The 25698-nt window shown below is 41.8% G+C and overlaps 1 protein-coding gene and 1 long non-coding RNA gene across 4 annotated transcripts in view; one reads left to right on the top strand and one right to left on the bottom strand.

The window, feature by feature from the left end:
• The window catches only part of CACHD1 (cache domain containing 1), a 210214-nt gene that overhangs the window by 153811 nt on the left and 30705 nt on the right, over window positions 1-25698 (top strand). For all 3 annotated transcript variants that reach the window (XM_045477681.1, XM_045477684.1, XM_045477682.1), the window contains 8 exons: window positions 1046-1190; window positions 2077-2293; window positions 9199-9348; window positions 13464-13697; window positions 18196-18345; window positions 19226-19349; window positions 20170-20287; window positions 25174-25342. In XM_045477681.1, the coding sequence (XP_045333637.1) occupies window positions 1046-1190; window positions 2077-2293; window positions 9199-9348; window positions 13464-13697; window positions 18196-18345; window positions 19226-19349; window positions 20170-20287; window positions 25174-25342 (1307 nt within the window). The remainder of the gene's footprint in view (window positions 1-1045; window positions 1191-2076; window positions 2294-9198; window positions 9349-13463; window positions 13698-18195; window positions 18346-19225; window positions 19350-20169; window positions 20288-25173; window positions 25343-25698) is intronic.
• LOC123598013 lies at window positions 13628-15375 on the bottom strand. Its single transcript, XR_006712349.1, has 2 exons — window positions 14789-15375; window positions 13628-14533 (listed from the first exon to the last, which is right to left on the bottom strand). It is a non-coding gene; the product is annotated as an uncharacterized LOC123598013 (long non-coding RNA).

Raw genomic sequence — 25698 nt, forward strand, 5'->3', positions numbered from 1 at the left:
CATGGAAAAATCTAGGTTTTAGGGGTGTCACTAAACAATTCTCTTGAGGCTGACTTGCTTTCTTAAGCTCCCCCTAATTTGTTCCAGCTTTAAAACTGTGAATAGAGACCTCATTAAACCTCTCTCACAAGCCTTCCTGTACTGCACATTAGCCGAAGCCTGCTTTTGATGGGAGGCATTTCTCCTTTGGACCTTCCCCACCCTCCCTCCACCCCCTTTTCTTAATGTTGGCAAACAAAAACCTGGCAAGGAGAGCTGCTATCACAGGCTTGGACAAATTTGATGGCATGGTTTTAAATGCTCAGAGAAGGGGCCTTTTGGTGGCTGACCTGTGTGAATTGCTTTAGTACAGAAAGGAAAGGGCCCTCTTAAGCGGTTAGCTTTGTCTGGTGGAGACAAACCAAACCTGCTATTGAAGGCTGCCCAGTGTGCTCACGGATCCCAGTCTGCCTCACTTTTAGCACAGCCCCACTCTGTACATCTGCAGAGGAGGACGTGGCACGGGCGAGTGGACCGTCCTCTCCCTCTTGGGCGGTCTCTGCAGCCCGAAGGGCCACCAGTTCCATTTTCTGTAGCTGACTATTGGGTAACCTTGAGCAGTATCACCACACACAGCTGAGAGCATTGCCTTTCAAGTATGTTGAAAAGGCCAGCCCCCCAAAGTATTTGCTGCCCCCCCCTTTTTTTCAAGTTTATTTTTTATGTAATCTCTATACCCAGTTGTGGGCTTTGAACCCACAACCCCAAGATCAAGAGTCACATGCTCCACCAGCTGAATTTGCTTCTTAAGATCTCCTCCCAGTTGCTTTAATCTTTGGAAGACCTAAGTCACCAGTCCCTGTTCTGTGTTTACTATTGTCTCAAGGTAGTGTTTCAGTGCACCAATACCATTTCTCCTTGCCAGCTGATCTCTCCATCCTTGTGCCATCCCTGGAAAAACACATGGACATCAAATGCCTGCACATCTGTAGTGTTCACAGCTGTGTAGGTTGAGGTCTTTTTACCTAAACCAGGACTGACCCCAGAGAGCTTCTCCCCCTTCTAGACCTATCTACGTCTCCACGGTCCGGCCACAGTCAAAGCACATAGTAGTGATCCTGGACCATGGGGCTTCTGTCACGGACACCCAGCTTCAGATCGCCAAGGATGCTGCCCGGGTCATCCTCAGCGCCATCGATGAACATGATAAGGTGACCATTACCCCAGTGACCCCTGTGGCAACTGAATCTTCCTTCAATGCCTTTCAAAAAGTACTTTATGTTTTATGATCCATATTTTTAAATCCATATTTAAAATGACTTTGGGAAAAGAGAGTTGGTTTGGTTTTTATTCTTGTTTGAGCAAGCAGCTACCAACTCTGGTTTCCAAATCTCTTTTACAATCGCCCCCACCAAGCCAAGTCTTGTGCTTCTTCCTTCATGGCTTCTGGTAAGATTTCCAATTAGCTGTGACTTTCACACTGGAAGTTGTGTGCCGAGGGGGGGGGAAAGGACAAGGGCTTGATGCTGGTGGATGGCTGAAGTTTATCTCAACATTTATGAGAAGTGTGGGATAAGGGAAGGCTTCTAGAGGTGTCCTAATCTCTAGGATACCTCAGAGACAGGTGTGTTTATAGCTAATGATAATCTGTTGCGTGTGGACGTTTTGTGCTTCATCATTTTGACTTTTTCAGCCCCTAAGGTTTTACTGACAAATCTAGTTGCTTAAAACACTCTGTGGCTTTACCCTCACCCCCACCTCCAATTGGAAAACCAAGACGGTTAGTACTTGCTAAGATTTTTCCCTGCATGCAACAGTTGTTCTTAATGTTATAGAAGAACACCATACTGCTGACTTCATCTTGAAACAAACAAACCAACAAAAAAACAAACTCTAGAGTCCCTCCCCGTTACCAATCCTTAACTAATCCTTTTCAAATTAGATGGATTTATGCCTCCAAACATTTCTTTTTTAAACTCTCAGAAACTGTTCTGTAGGCCTTCTCAGTTCTTGGGCTTTTCCAGAATTAAGAAAACAAACAAAGAAACAAAAACTTTCAGATGATAAGATAACAAGATTTCTTTTTCTGTCCTCCAGATCTCTGTGCTGACTGTGGCCGACACGGTCAGGACGTGCTCACTCGACCAGTGCTATAAGACGTTCCTGTCTCCAGCCACCAGTGAGACAAAAAGGAAAATGTCCACCTTCGTCAGCAGCGTCAAGTCTTTGGACAGTCCTACCCAGCATGCAGTGGGATTTCAAAAGGCATTTCAGCTGATTCGAAGCACAAACAATAACACAAAGTTCCAAGCGAGTAAGTGTGCTCTCTCAGAGGACTTAGAAACTAACAGATCAAGGATGTTGATAGGAATACATTGTAAATTGATCACACAGATGTGTCGAGAGGGATTTCTAAAAAACCGACCTGGGATAAAATTTTCATGTGTTGTCCTATTCGTCATCTAGGACTAAGATCTTAATTCAGTTTTCTCATCTTTTCCAATCAAAGGTACTCAGCCTGCACGATTTCTTCCTTCACAGAGTCTCTTCTTCCTGCCCCTTTATTAAGAACACAGCCCCATTTATTTCCCAGGGGAATATCCACGTCCTTTTTAATGCTAATAGTCAGCCTTGCCTCTCGTGGACTTAAGAGTGGATGTCTGCTTGTGCGCATGTGCACGTAAACAGGCTGCAGGATTCTTGCCTTGATCCTTCCTTCTTGCAACCAGCTGTCATTTATTTGAGCACGGCCCTTCAAATGTACAAAGGCGCTCTAATTTAATTTTCATGTATTAAAGAAAATCTGGAATTAGGATGCATGCTAAACTGAAGGAAAAGATATTTGAAATAAGACACATGCTTTGAAACTACCGAAAGGAATCTTATGTCATTTTCCCTTTTATATTCTAATATGTATTTGTTGGATTTTTTTTTAATGAATATATCCTATTGAGATAAACTTAAAGAATATATTTTCAAGTTGTTCCGTATGTCTGCATTAAAACTAAGATAGTATTGGGGCGCCTGGGTGGCGCAGTCGGTTAAGCGTCCGACTTCAGCCAGGTCACGATCTCGCGGTCCGCAGGTTCGAGCCCCGCGTCGGGCTCTGGGCTGATGGCTCAGAGCCTGGAGCCTGTTTCCGATTCTGTGTCTCCCTCTCTCTCTGCCCCTCCCCCGTTCATGCTCTGTCTCTCTCTGTCCCAAAAATAAATAAACGTTAAAAAAAAAAAAAAAAAATTTTAAAACTAAGATAGTATTGAGAAATGCAAAGCATAGTAACTGGCACCTGGTGGTCCCTTAAAAGGTGGAGGCTACTGGAATTATTACAACTAATGATGGCGGATGCTATATTTGGTTTATGTTTGTATATAACAAATTACCACGAATTTAATAACAGCTTAAAACAATGTACATTTATTATCACACAGATCATTCCATGGGTCAGGAGTTCAGACATGGCTTACCTGCGTTCTAGTTGAAAGGATTTATTTAGGGTTGCACAAGACTCAGTCTAGACATCACCTAGGTCTGTGGTCTCCTCTGAAGTTTGGAGTCTTCTTCCAAGCTCAGCTGTTGGCAGAATTCATTTCCTTGCAACTGTAAAACTCCCATGTACTTGTTTCTTCAAAGCCAGCTGGAGAGTGTCTCTTCTTTGAGCCCCTGACTTCAGGGACGGCTTGGACCCCCTTTTAAAGGGCTCATTTGTTCTAATCAGACCCATCCCCTTTTGAATTAATCCGTTTTCTCTCCCTTGTGATTAACTTATTAGAAACCTCAATTACATCTGCAAAATCTCTCCATCTTTGGATGGATGTACTATATGTAGTACAATCACAGAAGTGAGGGTGTGGGCCATTGGGATCATCCTAGAATTTTGCCTACTAGTCCTGTCAAGCATCAACTAGCCACAGACCAATATTACAGGACGGCTGAGAGTAAAGTTCCCCACAATTCAGTAAGGCCAGTGGAACAAGGTTGACTCCCAGGTATTCAAGACAGATTGGCTAGTTGGTCAATGCCATTTATCAGCTGCTGTTGACCTATCCACACTCCTCACCAGACTTTTCTACTTGATTTCTCAGTCGTTAAGCCATGTTCAGAGTTTAAGTCCATTTTTTATTATTACGGTATTCAAATAACGGAGAGAAATGTTTGGCTGTGGCCTGGCAGTGATTGTGAGTCAAGGGAGCCCAAAGTAAGTTAATGAGGATCATTTTGGGGAGCATGGTAAACTAGAGGGCCCATGGCCCATGGAGAAGGCAGCTGTTTTTCTAGGCAGCCTGTGATTGCCACGTAGGAGGGCCTGCCCAGGGTTGCCAGATCTCCTATTTTAAGAGAAGCCAGAAATCTGGATTTTTATGTGAACCCCCTTGGTTTTCAAATGTTGACATTTGTTTCAGCTTTAAAACTGAGACCTCATTAAACCTCTTCTTACAAACTTCCCTGCACTACACATTAACAGAAGGCTGCTTTAATGGGAGGCATTTCTCCTCTGGGTTTTTTGGTTTTTCTTAATGTTGGCAAACAAAAACATGGCAAGAAGAGTGACCATCACAGCCTTGGAGGAATTTTGATGGCACTGTTACTTAATATTCACTGGAGTCCTTTTTAAGCCAAGTAGGATGTTCCTAAATTTTTGCTCATGGGCACTCACTTGACAGCTTCTACTGGCAGTTGAGAGGAAAAAGAACTCAGAGTGAATTGCATAAGGAAACACATCAGAAATTAGCATTGTCCAGCTCATTAGGGAGAGATTTGAGGTGTTTTCAAGCAATTTAGCATAGTGGTTAAGTATGTGGGTTTTGGACTTTAACCAATGTGAGTTCAAATTCCTACTCTGAAATTTTTATAAACTTGCGAACTCGTGTAAATTATTTGATCTCTCCAGGCCTAATTTCCTCTTCTGCAAACTGAGGGTGATAATAAGATCGAGGATTCCATCATAAATATTAAATGAATATTACCCGTGATTATTATGATATTCAGTTTCCCATAGGACTTCTAGCTCTGGCTAAACTAGAGCAGACACCTCAAACATCTAAGTTGACCTCAAGCCTAGATGGCTGAGGACTACACTTTATAGACTTGGCTACAGCATAGGGAGGGATGTACTCATCTTAGGAGCTCGCACTCTATCTCATTACTTCTCTTCTGCTTCCTAGATAATTATTTAGCTTCTGCTGAATGCCTAATACTGTTTTAAAGCCCCAGGGTGGGGGGGGGGGGGAGTTCTAATGAGTAAGACCTACCCTGTAAGATTGTTGTAAGGATTAGTCTGTGCATGATAATAAAGTATCTGCCCCAGGTGAGTAGCTATATGAACACAGGCTATCTGCCATAAATCATGGTGGCTTTGTACCAATTTGTTCTGCACTAATCAGAACATCCAAAACTTTTACCCATTGCTGGCTCTGTTTCAGTCCCATGGCAAATCTGTAACTGATACCATCGACATATTTGGGTTGCCTGTTGAGGGTGGGATTGGTTGGTAGGTCATTTTGTAGCAGAAGGAATACAATGGTGAGGTAGGAGTGGGGAATCCAATGGCTTGGGCGAAGTCCAAATTTGAGTTGCTCTTTCCTCTTTGATATTGACCTCAACACATGCTTGTATCAAGGCTTGGACAGGGACTTGTCAAATGGAAACTATTGTATTTTCTTCCAGGCACATGCTATGTCTTTGCTCCTCCCCAAGCCCTTATAATTACTCATCCATGACATTACTAATTATAAGGTTTAATTCCTCTGAGTGCCTAGGGAAGGAATATCCAAATAAGTAAAAACATAATATATCAAATTTGGCAGATCCGATATCTAAAAAGGATAAGACTAGGAGAGAGGCTGGGCAGAGACAATGAGGATGTTTATAAGGTGGATGTCTTACTGTTGGAATGGGAAGGAAAAATACTTGACTACTAAAGGAGGGGCTGCAGGCTGCTGGCCTTCTGGCTTTCCAAATGTGGGCCTGTGCCTTAACACCAGCTCTCAGTGACAGCATATTTTATCTAGAGTCATAAAGCTAACTAAGTAAGGAAACTCAGAGAGTTCTCTTTTAGGTCCGTCTTACGTGTGTCCAGGCATTTATCACATATGGTACCTTTGCCATGGGGTGATGGTTTGTTTGCCTCATACTTCAGATCAGCCTCTTGGTATATCTATACTCCCCCAACTAGGGAATCAAGTAGTATTTTTTTTCCAGTCTGAAGTTTAAGTGAGAAGTTTGGGGACTAACAATATTTCATAGGACAGTATTTACATCATTGGAAAAATATTGACATCAAGTTTAAGATGGATATTTCTAAGCTTAGAGATTTTTTGTGTCAGCCTTCACTTCTTAATTTCTGATGAATAAATAGTACAATTAAATTTGCAGTTAGTGGGGCACCTGGGCGGGTTCAAGCCCCACATCGGGCTCTGTGCTGACAGCTCAGAGCCTGTAGCCTGCTTTAGATTCTGTGTCTCCCTCTCTCTCTCTCTGCCCCTCCCCTCTCATTCTGTGTCTCGCTCTGTCTCTCAAAAATAAATAAACATTAATTTTTTCTTAACTTGCAGTTAGTATTAGAGAATTATTCAACAATCATAATACACTTATTTGTATATTAAGTTTTGGTAGTAAATAAGAGACAATAACTTAGATTGCATTTACTTCTTTGAGTCAATTTTATTAAACTCCGTTCAGTTCAATGTACAACATTGATACAACATTAATTATTCAATTCTGTATAATAATAAAGAATGCGGGGCGCTTGGGTGGCTCTGTCAGTTAAGCATCCAACTTCGTCTCAGGTCGTGATCTCATGGTCTATGAGTTTGAACCCGGCATTGGGCTCTGTGCTGACAGCTCAGAGCCTGAAGCCTGCTTCCAATTCTGTGTCTCCCTCTCTCTCTGCCCCTCCCCTTCTTGTTCTCTCTCTCTCTCTCTCTCTCTCTCAAAAATATTTTTTTTAATCTTTAAAATATTTAAATATTTAAAAAAAAGAATGCTTCCAAGTTTAAAATGGAAATCTATAAACTGAAGGAAACCTAATCTTTGTATCCTCATCATTGTTAGGATAATTTTTTAAAAGGGTAACTAACTGTATTCATTACCTATTGCTGGGTAACAAATTCCCCCAACACTCAGTCACTTAAAAAACATTAAACATTTACTATCTCAGTGTTTGTAGGTCAGGAATCTAGATACATCATAGTTGGGTGCCTCTGGCTTAAGATGTCTCATGAGGTTAGTCACACTGTTGGCCAGAGTTGATATCATCTCAGAGTTCAACTTGGGAAGGGCCAGCTTCCAAGTTCATTCACGTGGTTGCTGGAGGGACTCAATTCTGAGGGCCTCGGTGCCTGGCTTCTAACGAGGCTTCTATGAGCCATATGCTATGGCCCATAGCATAGTGTCTGACTCAGAGTGAGAGAGCCTGCACAGTGGAAGCCACTGGCTTTTTGCAACCGAATCGATTTCTTAATACCTCCCCACCCCCATTACCTCTCCTGCATTCTATTCCCGAGAAGCAAGTCTTGAAATGCAGCCCACACTCAGAGGGAGACAGTTACACGAGGGTATGGCTATCAGAAAATAGGATCACTGGCAGACCAACTTGGAGGTTGCCTACCACAGTACCTATAAAGTAACCTCAGTTAAATGACAAGAATAAGGACCTGAAGAAATAAGCGTATGACATACTATATAAATATTTATTCCTCAATAGAAAGGTAAACTCCCACATAGGATATCTCAATAAAAATGTATAGTGAGCCGGGGCGCCTGGGTGGCTCAGTCGGTTAAGTGTCTGACTTCGGCTCAGGTTATGATCTCGCGGTCCGTGAGTTCGAGCCCCACGTCGGGCTCTGTGCTGACCGCTCAGAGCCTGGAGCCTGTTTCAGATTCTGTGTCTCCCTCTCTCTCTGCCCCTCCCCCGTTCGTGCTCTGTCTCTCTCTGTCTCAAAAATAAATAAATCTTTAAAAAAAAAATGTATAGTGCGCCAAAGAATCTCAGATTGGAAAAACTGTGTAGAAGTCCAGCTCACTTAATTCCCTCCCTCCATTCAGTATTCAGCCTCTGTTTACTTATCTCCAGTGGTAGGAAATTCACTACTTTTATTTTGTAGTAAATCCACTTGAAGGAAATTCTTCACACTGAGTTAAAATGACCTTCTCAATCACTCTACCCACAAGTCCTAGTTGGGGAGTAATTTAATCTTGAGTGATAGGTGCTGCTTCAGACTGATAGGAGGGTTTTGTTTGGGGGAGGGGGTGTTAAGGTTTCTTTCTCTTTTACTCTGTTTGCCATCAGCCTTTGGTTCGCTCGTCTCTTGAATTAACCAGTTAGTCCTCACAACAATCCTGCAAGGAAAGTACTGTCATTATCCCCATTTTGTAGACAGGTTAAGAGAGCGAGTGTAGAGAGGTTAGAAAATCTGCCTAAAATTACCCAGGCACAACTATAAGTTACAGAGCTAGGATTTCAACACAGGTGAAATGTTTTTACTGACTCTCATCTTGATGTTTTTACTACTCTTCTACGCTGATAAGTTTTAAAAAACAAAAATGTTTTGGGGCGCTTGGGTGGCTCAGTCAGTTAAGTGTCCAACTCTTGGTTTCAGCTCAGATCACGTGGGTTCAAGCCCCAGATTGTGCTCTACGCTGACAGTGTGGAGCCTGCTTGGGATTCCCTCTCTCTGCCCCTCCCCAAGTCGCGCTTTCTCTGTCTCAAAAAAATAAAATAAACTTTAAAAACTAAAATAAAAATAAAAACAAAAATGTTTTCTGGAGCTACTTAGTGTAGGGACAAATAACCTTACATTTTAAGAGCCTGTGGAAGAACTACCATCCATTTTAAAGCCTCGTCACCCTTAAACTGTTTGTTCCTGGTAAAGCCCCTGAGTCACTGAGGAAAGGATATATCGGGTCCTGAAACCTCTGTTTCAGAAGGCAAGAGAGATCTCCATCTGGGATGGCTAAATTACCACACCATGAATGCCTGAAGGAAATCACCTTTTATCTGGTAAATTTATTAGGAACTTCTCTTCAGCTAACACTGGGTAAATGAGGCCTCCTGGCCCACAAAGGGCAGGATGGAAGGGAAGCAGAGGCAGGGAAGGAGGCTGAATACCCGGCCAGGCAGGTCCTTGAGGTGGGAAAGTCCAAAGGAAATGAAAAAGAAACAGAACTGCTGCCTTTAGCTAGAATCCAACGTAACATTCAATTTGTATGTTTTTTGTTTAGATACAGACATGGTCATAATTTACCTGTCAGCTGGCATCACATCAAAGGACTCTTCGGAAGAAGATAAAAAGGCAACTCTCCGAGTCATCAATGAAGAAAATAGCTTTCTAAACAACTCTGTAATGATTCTCACCTATGCCCTCATGAATGGTAGGTAGTATTTCGAGATTTTTCTTTCAGATGAAAGTTCTCTCTAAGTGCATGCTGCTTTCAAAAAAAAAAAAAAAAAGAGCCCCAACAGCGTGCACTTTGATGAAGGGTATGAGGAGAGACAGCTAAGCAGCTTCCTGCACAAGCCTTTCTCTCCCTAACGTTGGTATTCAGGGCATGTGTTAGGATGTCCCTCTCTCTCTTCAGCGCTCTCTCCAACCAGCTGCTCCTTTCTGAACCTTGTCCAGTTATGGGGGCTTGCAAATGATTCTGTATAGCTCCATTTTTTTCAGTTCTCCTTCATATTCTTGGATTTTGATACTGCGTGGAGGTTATTAACTGAGCTCATTGATTTAAGCTTCAGGAAGCCAAAATACTGACCTAGATTCATCTCTATAACCAAGTCAGTGAGCATCACGTTTCCCTGCAGAATCCCCACCTACAGCCTCTTCTGCTACTTTCTCCACCTCAGCTTCCTTAACTATATAATGGAGATAAGAATTAGCTACGTGACAGGGTTGTTGGGAAGATTAGCTCTAATGTACAGTAAACACCTGGAGAGTGTCACTTTCCAGGTACTCATGAAGGTTGATTTTGTTGCTATTAGATCAGTATGTGAGAGGGTTTCATAAATCGGCCAATCCGAGGAGATAATATTTTTCCTTCCCTCCAACGCGTCCTCCAGTCTGAGTTCAGCCCAGTTTTCTAACTTTTCTGCTCTGTCCTGTCTCTTCACCTGTTAATGCATATTGCCCTTCCCCCAGAGTATCTTCTCCAGACCCCTTACCCTCAGTGTTCATGGCGACCATATTCGCAAAGCCATGTCTTGATCCATATGGTCTTTCATCCCTCCCATCCATTTCCTGATTTCCATGCAGAACCACATGGCTTTAGGGACAGTGGTTCTCATTTTAACATGCTAAGGATTCCTTGGAGGTTACTGTTTAAATGCAGATTCCCAGGCAGTGCCCTCAGATTTTTATTCAGACCCTCCTAGGCAGAATGGAGGAATCTGTGTGGGTGAGCATGATTCCTTCCCAGATATTTTGTGGACTCTACATGGAAGAACTCAGGGTGTGAGGTCTAAAGGTTCTGAGTTCCGGTCTCCATTTATTAGCTGGTGGCGTATGGCAAGTTACTTAATCTTTTTAGGCTTCAGTTATATCTGTAAAATGAAAATAATAAGATCTGCCTAGAGGTGCTGTGATAATAAATAAACAGGATACAATGTGTTAAAAGTTCCCGACACGGGTACCTGATAAATAACAGGTCCTCAAAGCCAGTTGTAGGAGTGAATTAAAGTTTCTGTAATTTTTTTTCTGGCTTGTTATGGCTCAAAGGCCAAGGAGCCTCTGTCTCACTCTGGCTCAGGGTCAGCTCTCTGTTCAGTATTTCAGTATTCCTTGTCGCCAGAGTGTTGTGCTTGCTTCTGTTAAACGTGTTGTCCATTACGCGGAATGATGTGCTCACCTGTCTCCTTCCACTTTCCAGAAGAATGAGCTGCTCAGCCATGAGCCGTGTCTTAGTTTTCTATGTATTCTGAGCATCAGGCACAGGGCTGGGCACTGCCGAGGTGGGCAAGGATGGCCTGTTTTTGCCTGGGACACATATCTTTCAGTGTTATCTCTGGGTGCCATTTACTCTTTCTTCCTATGGTTTAGCTTCTTTGACTCGTGCGAGGAAGGAAGAGACAGAAGAAGGGAAGAGAATAAAGGTGGTTGGGCCTACAACGTATAACATAGTGCACTGAGGTTTTGGAGATGTATTGTACAAAGTGCCTGTCCTCAAGAAGCTTGTGACTTCTTGAGAAAGACGACAGACAAGGCAGATGAATTAAATGCAATGGTAAGAAAACTTACAAGGAAGTGATCACTTATTTTCCATTAGATTCGAAGGTCTGCCCAGGCAGATACTGAGTAAAGAAGCTTCCTCGCTATCACCCTTGTCTTCAGTGGTGCTAAATCTTCCCACTAGAGTATTTTGTGCACCTGCTATACCCCTGATAATCCCACTCTTTAAAAACCTCTAGTTACTTCCCTCTAATCAACCTCAACGCTTCTTTTTTCTCCCTGTAATCTAACTGGACACAACATCATCACTGCCAGGTTTCCATCTCTCCAAATGCCATCTCTGAGCTTTGTTCATTAAGATTGACACATGCCCTTCCTCTACCAGTCAGGCTTCAGATAGGGAAGCAGAACCACTATGAGAATTTTTGTAAAATGAATTTATCATCAGAATTAAAGTATATGCAATTAAGAGGAAACCTGGAAAAGGAAAGATCCAGAAAAAGAAATGGACAACTCAGCGTTTAGTAACCAGCCCTGGCGTGGGTGAATAGGTTGGAGCTTGTGGGGATGTCTGAAAGCTAGGAACATCGAAGATCACTTGGGAGGTCTGCATAGAAGCCTATGAGAGGTTGTTGGCCCTCCATGACTGCTCTACCCCTGTGAGTTCTCAGTGAAGCATCTGGACTGAATCTAGGGTTGCCCTTGTTGAGCAAGCTAGCCTGCAGCTGAGAAAGGGAACTGAATGCAGATCAGGGAAGGTTACAACAAACTGCAACATTCTGGTCCCTCTGTGTCTGTTCCACCTCTCCAATCAGCAACACTTCACTTTTGGGCCACCTTTAACCTAGAAACATACAGGAAAAGGATTCTGGGAAATATAGTCTCCAGGATGGCCATTGTTGGTGATAGAACCATCTACCATACCTACCAGTCTGTCACTCTACTGCTACCTTTGCTTCTCATTTCATGATGTAGTACATATAATACCCAAGCTTGGATCACCTTCCAGCCCACACTGTTCTTTTTTGCCTAGTAGATGCTCCTGTTTGTTACTTTGCTTTTATGTTTGAGTCAAACAGTACATGACAAAGAAAGGAAATGTATTTTTTGCCTTTGTCTCCTTTTATCATTCATTTCTGTGAGCTTCTCAAGGATGTAAGGCCACGGATTAATCATGCCTTTCATGTTATTTTTGCACTTTGGAGCGTACCTCTCATCTCCCCTATCTCAACTTGATGTCAAGGAAAGATAACAATAATTTGCTTCTGCCTTTTTAGTATTGTTGCTCGAGTAGAACAAACTCCAAGTTATTTAAATACAATGTGTTAAGAAAAATTATATCCGTTAGATCCTCGTGTGATTTTAGAAATGGACTTCAAGGCTAGAAGTATACATACTCTTTAGTTAGAAGTGATAAAGTCACATAAGACAGATGAATCCATGAACTTTTCAGCTGTTGTTGTTGTTTAAGACGAAATAGCTGAACATGAGGCAAAGCCTTTTTAAGACTCATTGGTTGAATCTCAGTAGTGACTGAAATCATTTGAATTTGTTTACAATGGCACCCATATGGGATCAGTTACTAATCCTTTTGACTATGTTCCAACAACAATAGCAAACGAAAATTTTTTTAAAAAGGCTTATTAAATTTATTTTTATGCTATAGATCACAGATGTTAAAGAACAGTACATCCCAGTATGTCTAAATCTTTTACGAAATTTTTAAAACCCTCTCGATGTACAAAATATACACTCGATAAATGAAATCCAGTACTGTCCTAACAGTATCAAGCATGAAAACATTTGTAATTAAAATGAGCTTATGGACACCGGGTTTGGAGGCATCACTAAATGCAGTCCATAATGCTTCCATTGAGTTGCATGAGACTTTGGCAAGTGTTTAATAGGCAAAGAGGTAAGAAATGAAATGGTATATCACTATCCTTTAAAACTCTTAAGCTTTATCTACTATTTAAATGCCAACTTGTTAATCATTACTTTTGTTTTCAAATATTTCAAATGCATAAAGCTTAAACTTTTAGGGGAAAACATCAAGCCAGATGGGCTCCTTTATTTACTCATGTGCCTCTCATAGCTGCCTTTTGAAGAATCCCTTTGCCCTCTTGGCTGTTTGAGGAAAGACACTGCCTCATGCTTTGTTCCTCAGCAAGAGTTGGTAACAGTGTCCTGGGTCTGTTGTCTCTGCAAGACCTCTTAGACATGGCAAGATTTCATCCATGCCCTTCTTAAATCTAAATGGCAAGGTTATTGTATGGCTATACACCATTTTGGTTTACACTGCCTACCTTTGGCTTTCCGTTTCAGATGGGGTGACTGGTTTGAAAGAGCTAGCTTTTCTGAGAGATCTGGCTGAGCAGAACTCCGGGAAGTATGGTGTGCTGGACCGGACAGCATTGCCTGTGATTAAAGGGAGCATGATGGTGCTGAACCAGCTGAGTAACCTAGAGACCACAGTTGGCAGATTCTATACCAACCTTCCCAACCGGATGATTGATGAAGCTGTCTTTAGCCTTCCCTTCTCTGATGAGATGGGAGATGGTGAGTCTGGGGACAACTTCCTACTAAAGGAAGGGGAAAAGAAACAGACATGGGTCCACCAAAACAATCACTTTGAAATGTCACCCAACACCCGTCTGTGAGCATTAGAAGGTCTAGACAGGCAAGGGAGTGGTCCTCCCTTTCTCTGGTCGGAGGGTGGTGTAGGTCTCTTCCATCAGTCTGGTAGCACTGTATTTTAAACAGAAATCCCAGCCCTACTTTTTCCACATTGCCCTAGCCTCAGTCAGCATAATGGATCTATTGGGGAGGATTACTGAGGATTCCCCAGTATGTTGAGTTGGAACAAAAGAGTAACTTTGCATAGCAGGTGGTAAATCTCAGATGTGTTTAGGACTTAGCCTGAGAGGTAAAGCAACATGGTATAGTCAAACAAAGACAGGTTTGGCATTAGAGGATTTTAGGCCCACTCCACCCCTTAAGTTGTTGTCCTTGACAATTGATTTAATCTCATTAGTTCCCATTTGGTCACCTGTTAAAAATGTAATAATGTCTTCCACATAATAAATCTTTCAGGTTGTTAGGAGTAGAAGATTTATTGGTGCCTGGCGTACCTCTCAGTAATAATTACTGCTCTTGTCACTTTATTATTTTACTTTTGTTATTATTACCATTATCGTTGTCATCATCCTGATGTCCCAAGTTACTCACAGTGTGATATTAGGTAAAGTGTTTAACCTTCACATGATTAACTTTCTTGGTCTACGAAATGGAAAAAATATTTCCGTCAAGGCTGTTGTGAGGATTACATGTACTAATATATGTGAAGGACTTAGAATAACGCCTAGCCAACAGTATATGCTCATTAAAAGTACAACCTTTTTCGGGGCGCCTGGGTGGCGCAGTCGGTTGGGCGTCCGACTTCAGCCAGGTCACGATCTCGCGGTCCGTGGGTTCGAGCCCCGCGTCAGGCTCTGGGCTGATGGCTCAGAGCCTGGAGCCTGTTTCCGATTCTGTGTCTCCCTCTCTCTCTGCCCCTCCCCCGTTCATGCTCTGTCTCTCTCTGTCCCAAAAAATAAATAAACGTTTAAAAAAAAATTTAAAAAAAAAAAAAAAAAAAAAAAAAGTACAACCTTTTTCATTCCCTCTGCATATTGTTTATCCTTTCCCCACCTGTCCCCCTTTCTTCTCTGACAGAGAGGATGGAAGAAGAATCTAATGACTAGCCAGACACCATGACCACATGAGATCTTATTTTTACGTTCCAATAACTCTCACAAATACATCTAGAGAAAACCCACGTATAAAAAGTAACAGGCCAATAGAGTATGTTTTCTAGAAATTAGGTAAACATATTTTTTCTATAAGGAAGAAATGTAGTAGCCTCTGCTATACGTCAGGTTTTTTTGTGTTTTTTTTTTTAATCCTTCCTCTTTCTGGCAGGGCCCACAGATATGTAGACTATAGAAACTCCCACCTTTAGATAAAGTTATTTCCTTTTATAGGGAAATGTCAAGTTTTAAATGCAAATGACTTTTGATGCATCTAACCCACAGTATTGAGTGCCGGCCAAGCCTTGTGTCAGGCAGTGATGGGTAAGGCACACATCCCACCCTCAGCAAGCATGTAAGTCTGATAAGAGAACGACAGATCGATGAATCATCTTAATACTGTGTCAGAGGAACACAGACAGATGTGGAAACCGAGTCCTGTACAAGCACGGAGGTTTATGCAGTCAAATCCTTTGACTGTTAGTGATATCAGGCCGAGTAAGACCCTTCCTAAAATTCACCTGTACAACCCAGAGAGCTATGCAAAGGCTGTAAATCAAATTGTGGGCAGTTCTTTGGTTCTGTGCTGGCTGATGCTTTCCAAAATTTAGTCCTCAGGGCCTGTTTTCTGAATCCTCTACCGTGGGTTTCAGTGACTGGGTTACTGGTCTGTTGCATTCCCCTCCTAGAGCGTGCCTTTCATGTTTATATTTTCAGTCCCTAGAATTATTGGGTGACATCTCTGCTAACTCCACAACATGGGGATGCTGAGCCTAGGAAATCCCATGTTTACTTGGCTCTAATTCAAAACCTCCACAGATTAAAATATCGGTTACTGGACATATTTCTTTTAACAAGTAAATCTATGTACTTTAGGTTAAAGTAGAGAGGGCATTTGGGGATTTCATTAAGTATAGCGAGAGCTTAGCATACTTTATTTGCCACAATGGGATGAAGAGTCTTCTGTCCGAGATGATAATTGAAAAGTAAGATGGTGTTTCTTTTTTCAGGCTTGCTCTCAACATAGCCAGAGGAGGATAGAATTCTGAAGTGAGCGTATGGTCTCAGAATATTTGTTGCACTTTGCTGCTCTATGAAGATGCCTTTAATCTTAGACACAAGCCCAGGGGAGCCTGGTGTGCAGGTTATGACCTGTGTCTCCATGCTAGCCCTCATGCACTGCTCCCATCATTTATAACCCCTTTGTCCAGGGATCCCTAAGCAAAAAATCTCCTTAAGATACATTGCTAAAACCTTCTGTTGACTGCTTTGGAAATTATAATAGTGCATAACTTTTCTTTTTTCCTATTTTATTGATTTATAATTGACATATAACATTGCATTCATTTTAGGTGTACAACAAAATGATTTGGTGTGTGTATATGTTGTGAAATGACCACTGTAATAAGCTTAGTTAACATTCATCACCCCACATAGTTAAGACTTTTTTTTCTTGTAGTGAGAACTTCAAAGATCTATTCTCTTAGCAACTTTGAAATCTACAAGACAGCATTGTTAACTAGAGTCACCATGCTATATATTACATCCCCAGAACTTATTTATCTTACGTCTGGGCACAACTTCTCACATTTTTCAGTGTTGTGTGCCCTTCCTCCTACCACATGATGCATTTAATTGGCCTTTGCGACCACAAGTAAGTCACTAATACTTTGAGGGACCTCACACGGGTTTCTATATGTGGGAGTCTATTCTTTGTAGAAGACTTGAAGTATCCAATTCCCTTTCCTGGGTGTTTATAGAAGAATAGTTTTTTGATGTGCTGCTAAGGCATGAACTTGCCATTAAGTGCAGGAAAATACAAGAGTAAGATGGAGAGAAACTATGCGTCTTTTTGTTTTGAGTTTTACTTGGAACCATAGGATTGTAGAACTGCTAGGGGTGCTAGAGATCATTTTGTCTCCAACACATGAACAGAGGTGGCGCCACTTAACCCAGCTCAGTAGGAGAGCTGGGAGGAGCTCTCCTGGCTGTTCCGATGCTCAAGGCCACGCGCTGACCCCCAACACATGTACGTTGTCTTTGCCTTTGCTTTTCCCTTTCCTGATTATCCTGTTGCTTTTATATGGCCTGGAGCTGCGAATGGCTTTTATAATTAAAGAGCATGAGTGGGGGAGGAGCAGAGAGAGAGAGAGAGAGAGAGACATGGAATCTGAAGTAGGCTCCAGGCTCCAAGGCTGATGTGGGGCTCGAACTCACAAACGGCGAGATCATGACCTGAGCCAGAGTCAGACACTCAGCTTACTGAGCCACCCAAGCACCCCTAAAGCTTTTTTTAAGTTTGTTATTTTGAGTGAGAGAGTGGGGGAAGGGCAGAGAGAAAGAGAATCCCAATGCTGTTTTGGAGTCCGACATGGGGCTCAAACTCACAAACTGTTAGATCATCACCTGAGCTGAAATCAAGAGTCAGATACTTAATTGAGCCACCCAGGTGCCCTCAAAACTTTTTTAAAAAAATAAATACAGAATATGCAACAGAGAACTTATGGCCCACAAAGCCTAAAATACTGTCTAGCCCTTTACATAACAGTAAAGGAGCTCCTAACCCGAACGACTAGAAATACATTACTTTGGAAACCCACTGTCTTCTTTAGCTGCTCAGAGTTCTCAGTGGTCACATCTTACTAGATTCTGTATCTTTCTAAGGTTTTTCACCTCATTTTCTTGTCTTTTGATAGGTTATATTAATGAAATAAAGTACCTTATAAGCATTCCTTTGTAATCTCTTTTCGTCTAACAATCCCTAAAAATCAGTAAAGCAGTTACCACTGTGTCACTTAAGCAGATGTGGAAAGCGGGACCCAGAGAAGTTATGTCCGATGTCATATGGAAAATGCAGAAGGGGCACAGCTAGGCTAGAACCCACATTTTTCAGTTCCTTGGCTAGTGGTCTTTCACATTCAGTTGAATCTTCCCCACTTGAGGAAATAGAATGATGCAGTAAGTGCTGCTGATAATTTGCACTGATCCGGAATGGCTGGTCAGGTGAGGAAATAATGGGAAATGTACAAATTGCCTCTGAAATTAACTTGGGGTGTCTGAACCCCACAGAAGACTCTTTCCCCTGAAGTCTTGCTCACTTATGCCATCTGTGGAGGCAGTGGTTGGGTACTGGATCACACAGGTCACTTCCAGATGAGAAGATGCTAGAGGGCAGATATTAGCCTTTGGGATTCACTAGCACACAACTCTAGTCTTTGTTCGGTACATTCTCTGCTATCCCTTGGATTTGTTTTGTTTTTAAACCATAGGTTTGATAATGACTGTGAGTAAACCCTGTTATTTTGGAAACCTACTTCTGGGAATTGTAGGTGTGGACGTGAACCTGGCTTACATCCTCGAAGACGTGACGTATTACCAAGATTCTTTGGCTTCCTATACTTTTCTCATAGATGACAAAGGTAATCTGGTAAAAATTAATCAGAGGGAAGAAGGATTTGTTTTTTGTAACCTGGAGAAAATAATCTGTAGATATTCTGATACTAACAAAGTAGGAAAATCATAATATTTACAGAAAACTAGTGTGACTAGAACTGCTCATTTGTAGTGGAACAAATTCTTTCTGGAACACCATAAAGATGGCAGAATGAACCTGAAAACGACACACAGTTGTTTCTATATTGCACTGAGGGGTAGGTAACAGTTATTTAAAACATCAGGAAATTAGACTCCAGGACTGAGTAACACAAAGAATGTGATCCTTTGGATTTTTTCTATATCCTTATCTTTAAATTCACTGGTTTTAAGGTTTAGGTGATAGAACATCTTTATTCTTTTTTTATTATTTTTTTAACGTTTATTTATTTGTGAGACAGAGACAGAGCATGAGCGGGGGAGGGGCAGAGAGAGAGGGAGACACAGAATCAGAAGCAGGCTCCAGGCTCCGAGCCATCAGCCCAGAGCCCGATGTGGGGCTCGAACTCACGGACCGTGAGATCGTGACCTGAGCCGAAGTCGGACACTCGACCGACTGAGCCACCCAGGCGCCCCAATAGAACATCTTTATAAAAACAAAAACCCAGTGACTAGTACCTCCAAGATATTCTCGATTAGACTCTTGTTCCATAACTTAAGGCATCTTTCTACACTTCAAGTTTTACGCAAGAACACGTAAAACAAGTTCCGTTTCTATTGGACTGGCGAGTTACACACTGAGATGTTGAGTATTGGCAGTCATCCCGGGGTATCCCACATTTCAAATGTGTGATAAGCACTTATATTAGAATCAGCACTTCTTCCAGCATGTTTCCCGTAGCTCATGTCTTTGTTTTTTTATTTCAGGTTATACACTTATGCACCCATCTCTCACCAGGCCGTATTTACTCTCAGAACCCCCACTTCATACTGACATCATTCATTACGAAAATATCCCCAAATTTGAGCTGGTTCGGCAGAATATCCTAAGGTAAGGAAAAGGTGAAAGTTGTAGTTGTTTTTTCGTTTTTTGTTTTTTTCCCTGAAAAAAATAGGACCTCTTGAGGTCCAATACGAGTGTGTGTGATAGGATATAAAACAAGTATAAAAATTAATGTTATTAAAAGTATCCTCCATGAGTTTTTCATAAGAATAGTAGGTAAAACTTTGTAGAACAACAGATAGTCTCTTAAAACTATTAGGGAAAATGTCTTGTAAATCAGATTCTTTGTTCACATTGCCATTAATTTATAAAATCAGATATGTTATCTCATTTAAAAAAAAAAAACTCCCAATTGTACTAAAATGAAAAAAAAAAAAAACAAAACGGTAAAATAGAAGGTTAAGTTGAGGACCAGCTTTAGAGCATGCCAAAAAATAGCTTGGCAAAGCAGCATCCATTCCATTGACAGCACAATCATATACAACATTTTCTTTTGAAATAAAGAACAGATTGGATTTTTTCCAACCGTGATACATTATTTTGGCAGATGGTAACCTATAGAGAAACGGGTCTTTGTGCTCATTGGCTGTAAATTAATGACTGAGTGATTCGAGACGAGTTTGTCTCTGGAAAGAATTAGAATGGGAGGGGGGATGGCAGGGGTAGAGCATAAGGAATATTTTTAGTGCTGAGCTGACATCATGCTTTTACAAAATTGAAAATTTCACATTATCTCTTTCCAAAGTGATGAGCTTCATTGCTTTTCAAAATCAGGAGGTGGTCATTGACTCACAGCTTCTTCTCTGCCTTTAATTAAGAGCTTAATTTTATCTTTTGCCTGAAGTATTTCATTCTGTTGCCAACACAGCCTCCCTCTGGGCAGCCAGATAATCACCGTCCCTGTGAACTCATCCCTGTCCTGGCACATAAACAAGCTGCGAGCCACCGGAAAGGAGGCCTACAATGTTAGCTACGCCTGGAAGATGGTGAGTTAACAGGACGTCTTGGCAGGGGAACTGGGGGTTACATTGCTACTGATGCAGCAACTCCAGGGAACTTAGATCCCATAATGTTACCAATTTTAAAGGGGTTGGAAAAAGAGGAGATTCCACAGGTGTCCTCTTTTTTGTTTGTAAAAGCGATCATTTTTCATGTTGAATGAGTCAAACCGTACAAAAGGATATAAAGTAAAAAGTAAACTTTGCCCTTCCCTCTCTCCTGCCCTTGACCTACCATTCCCCCAGAAGTCACCACTTTGATCAGCTTCCAGAAAATGTTCACATACAGGGATCTATATCTGGGCATGTGCATGCACGTTTAGTGGCTGTGTAGTGTAATGTTGAATTGCTGGACCAAATTTCTTTAAGTAAGTCCATCAATATACATTTAGATTATATCCAGTGAGGTTTTGTTGTGGTGTGTGTGTGTGTTTAATCATTTTAAACTCAGGTTGTGGAAGTTAGGAGTTGAAAAAGAGATATGAGGGGCATATAGGCGACTCAGTCGGTTAAACATCTGACTCTTGATTTCGGCTTAGGTCATGATGTCATGGGTTTGTGGGTTCGAGCCCCATATGGGGCTCGCACTGGCATTGTGGATCCTGCTTGGGATTCTCTCTCTCTGCCCATCCTGTGCATGCTCTCTCTCATTCAAAATAAGTAAATAAACTTAGAAAAGAAAAGATATGAAAGCATAAATGCCCTCTACTGACATTTTCCAAGGCAAAGAAACTTTCGGATTAGAATCTGGATTATTCATGTTCACCACCAGCAGATGGACAGTGAAGTGATCACCTGTGGCCCCCACTTCAGCTTCCTTTGACTAGCTTCATTCAGATAGCAGGCCCTCAGTCAGGGGTTCAAGCACACAGTGCCCACAGTACTCTTGTCACTGCCCTTTACTACCTCTTCCCAGCAGAGAATCAATGCTGTTATGGGGTTCTTGATATTGCAGTTGGCCAAAAGTAGAGTGGACTTTCATTTTTTTAACCACCTTTAATTCCCTTACATGGCCATATCTGGTGTTTAACCCATTGACTCTAAATGGATCTACATATTCATCTCTTTAAGAATGACTTACTGGGGCGCCTGGGTGGCGCCGTCGGTTGAGCGTCCGACTTCAGCCAGGTCACGATCTCACGGTCCGTGAGTTCGAGCCCCGCGTCAGGCTCTGGGCTGATGGCTCATGATGGCTCAGAGCCTGGAGCCTGTTTCCGATTCTGTGTCTCCCTCTCTCTCTCTCTGCCCCTCCCCCGTTCATGCTCTGTCTCTCTCTGCCCCAAAAATAAATAAACGTTGAAAAAAAAAAAAAAAAAAAAAAGAACGACTTACTGAATATCTAACTGTGAGCTAAGAAGGAAATAGAGGAATGCTCCTCTCTCTGCCCTCATAGAGCATCCAGCCCAGTGGTGGATACAGACAGACAGCTTGACCCAGTGTCTCTGTCTGGTATAGGAATGACAGGAATTGGAAGTAGCCAACATGCCTTTAGACAGGACTGTCCTCCGACCTTCTTGTTCCGTTCTTAAAGGATCATTGTGGCAACATTGATTTCTATGACGGAAGTAAAAGCAAACAAAATAATAAATGAAATCTTTTGGGAAACTCGCAGTTTGCAAGCCTGATTCTACTGGTTTTTTGCTTTTTTGTTTTAGTGTTTATTTTTGAGAGAGAGAGAGAGACAGAGCGTGAGCAGGGACAGGGGCAGGGAGAGAGGGAGACAGAATATGAAGCAGGCTCCCAGCTCTGAGCTGTCAGCACAGAGCCCGATGTGGGGCTCGAACCCTTGAACTGTGAGATCATGACCTGAGCCGAAGTCGGATGCTTAACTGACTAAGCCACCCAGGCCCCTCTTCTGGTATTTTACTGTTTGATAATACAGAGTTCAGGATAGTCAAAGTATTTTGAAATTCTCTTAGCTCATTTTCAGGATTTTTTTTGAGAATGATTGCGTCACATGCCCTTATTGTTACATCATTTGTAAATAAGAATGAATGGCTTAATTTTCACATCAGAAAGGGTAAGTTATGGGGCACCTGGATAGCTCAGTCAGTTAAGCATCCAACTTTGGCTCAGGTCATGAACTCGCAGTTCATGAGTTCCAGTCCCGTGCTGGGCTCTGTGCTGACAGCTTGGAGCCTGGAGCTTGCTTCAGATTCTGTGTGTGTGTCTCTGTCTCTCTGTCCCTTCCCTGCTCGTGCTGTGTCTGTCTCTCTCAAAAATAAATAAACATCAAAAAAACATTTTTTTAAAAGAAAGAGTAAGCCATACGCCAGAATACTCCACTGAAAAATACTTTTATATTTGAAATCGGAGATTATGTACCACTAATATATCCTAATTGAAAGCAGCTCCATTGCATCCTGAGAAAATCTCTACCTTATTTTGTTGGCATTAAGAGAAAGGAGGATGGGCACCTGACCGTCTCAGTCGGTGGAGCGTGTGACTCTTGGGATTATGAGTTCAAGACCCATGTGTGGGTATTACTTACAAACAAAATCTTTAAGAAATTGAATTTTTTTTTTTTTAGAAAGAGAGAAAGGAGGAGATACAGGCATTTTTAAGACCCTTTTTGCACAGTAAATAAACCCAATGTTAACATTTTGGGAAGAAGTATCATCTTAAGATAGTTTTACTTCAGTGATATCAAGAAATTCTGGCCATTCTGTGTAGCCAAATGGATACAATCGTGTAATCACTTCAGGTAGAAGTGTTAGCTTTCTCAGAATTCTGAAACTGTCAAGAACATCGCTATGATGTGAAAAAGTAAAGAGATAATAAATAATGAGATTGAAGTTAAAGAGGCTTGCCAGGTTACCCGGCCAAAAGAGCATATAATTTTAAGTTATCTTTGTGGGGGGGAGGGGAGGGAGACATATACTCCCCCCATCTTCAGGAATAAAATGGATTCTTCTACTAAATGTAATTCAAATAGATTCAGCTTATATTGAGAATAATTATTTGAACTGCTTAGCATCCATAGATACAGCAGATACTTATGGATTATATTTCACTGACTTAATTTAAATAGAATGTGAGAGATTATGTTAGCAGCATTAAGAGATTACTACTCTGTCACTGTGCAGCTCAAGTCCATCTTTGAGCATTTGAGGAGACTGCATGCTGAGACAGAAGAAAGTACTGACTTCAGAAGATATTACAGTGTTCCTGTGTGACACAGGAATGGCTCACTTTAAAACGTGAGTCCCGTGGGCAATCAGTGAAAAAAAACACTCCCCGGTGCTGGAGAGCCCTTCTAGATACATTATGGTTCCTTAATGCAAAGACTATTTCAGCTAAGAACACAATAAGAAGACCTGTACTGGAATCAGTTTTCCTTTCCAACTAAGAACTATTGAAGTGTTTCTTTTAGATGCTTAGGGTAACTTTTTAAATTTTTTTTTAACATTTTTATTTATTTTTGAAAGAGAGAGTGAGTGGGAGAGGGGCAGAGAGAGAGAGGGAGACACAGAATCTGAAGCAAGCTCCAGGCTCTGAGCTGTCAGCACAGAGCCCGACATGGGGCTCAAACTCATGAGCCGTGAGATCATGACCTGAGCCAAAGTTGGGCACTCAACCAACTGAGCCACCCAGGTGTAGATGCTTAGGGTAACTTCCAATTATTCTCTTATAGAACAGACCCGATCCTACAATTCTGGTCCTTCTGGCAAAGTGTTCTGTCTTTTGGTTCCTTGGAACATGTAACACAGCACACAAAGATGACTGCGTGCGTTGGGAAGAGGGGAAATAGTAAATGCCACTTGAGAACACTGTTATTTTCTAATTTGTGGGTGGAGGAAGAGAATTAAATTTGCTAATCGAACTGAATATCCTTGACAGCAGTTCCAGGAAGATGCAAATTTCTCCCATGTTTAAAGAGATTCTGCAGCCATCTTCATAAACCCTAAATTATACTTTAACCTGCCTACTTAAATTTCTCCTTGATCATGAAATTAATCCTTTGGGCTGCATTACTTCTCATTGTCCTGTGGTTTTAACTTAGTTCTGGCTATCACCCTTTCCATTTGTTGACAAACCATCTTTCAGATAGATTCGGCCTGTCTCCTTTAACGGACTTAGAGAAGTTTGGCTGTCTGGTATTTTTAACTTTAAGAAACTAGAATTAAGTAGCTTGCCTCGGTTTTGATTCGTTGGTAGACGGTTTTTCCCAAGAACTTTACTTATGTGTCCATTTCTAAGAGCCAAATGGGTTTGGAAGTATTCCTATTTGTACATAGGAGCTTGATAAATTAGGCTGAGCTACGGTACATTTGCCTATTCTGGTCTGAAATGATAAGTCAGGCAGGCTTTGTGAGGCAGCCATGGGATTTGTACTTTTCACGAGTCTGAGATCCTGTCCATCTCCAACCAGGAAAGGAGAAAGCATTAGTCGGGAATACAATGAATAAACCAGATTCTATATGGGCTGCGTACATAAATTCAGAATTGGCTTTTGAAGTAGTCAATTCTTGGAATACTCATTGCAAAACCAACTATATGTTTTGAAATACATTTCAAATCCAAACAGAAGTAAGTGCTGTATTTTCGTGCCGTGCTCCAACTTGTATTTGTCAGCTTAAATAAGCAAAAAGGCCATAGGGTTGCTGTTCCAAAGGGACTATTCTGTAATCCCTTCATTAGCTCCATGATTTTCTGTTACATACGTTCTTTTCCCTCTATCAGAAAGGAAAATAGAACATGTAGTCATTTGCCAGAGATATGTTCTCTCACCCCATCCTCACAACTTTCATTCACTCATCAAATATTTTTCTGTGTGGGATAGAGACAGAGATAGCAGAAAATAATGTAGGTGAAGTCACTACCCCTAGGAACCTGTGTTTTCTGGATTAGAAATTCTTTACTGATTTTTCCAGGTACAAGACACTTCCTTTATTCTCTGTATTGTGGTGATACAACCGGAAATACCCGTCAAACAACTGAAAAACCTCAACACCGTCCCCAGCAGCAAGCTGCTCTACCACCGGCTGGACCTCCTGGGCCAGCCTAGCGCCTGCCTTCACTTCAAACAGCTGGCGACTCTAGGTGAGCCCTTTGCACTTTGCAGTTTCCTTTGTGGGCTTACTCATAGCAGCTCACGGTAAATACCTGCTTGAATTTAGAGGGAAAAAAACTAAGACAACAAAAACGAAAAAACACCTGGAGGTTGAATGGCAGCAGTGCAAGTTTGGGGATACAAATGTGAAAACCGTATGAGGCCTTGCCCTGGGTCCGGTTCTCCGGCAGATGAGGATTTGTGTGTTGGTGATTTATTAAGGATGGGCTCTAAGAAGAAACTAGGGAAGAAGTGAGGGAAACGGGATAGCGAAGGAGGAGAAAGCAAGCAAGAGTTGGATTTTCGGTGAAGTCCCAGCCTCAGCCTAATCCCGTAGCGGGGCTTT

This window comes from Leopardus geoffroyi, chromosome C1 (genome assembly GCF_018350155.1).
Source record: "Leopardus geoffroyi isolate Oge1 chromosome C1, O.geoffroyi_Oge1_pat1.0, whole genome shotgun sequence".
NCBI lineage: Eukaryota > Metazoa > Chordata > Mammalia > Carnivora > Felidae > Leopardus > Leopardus geoffroyi.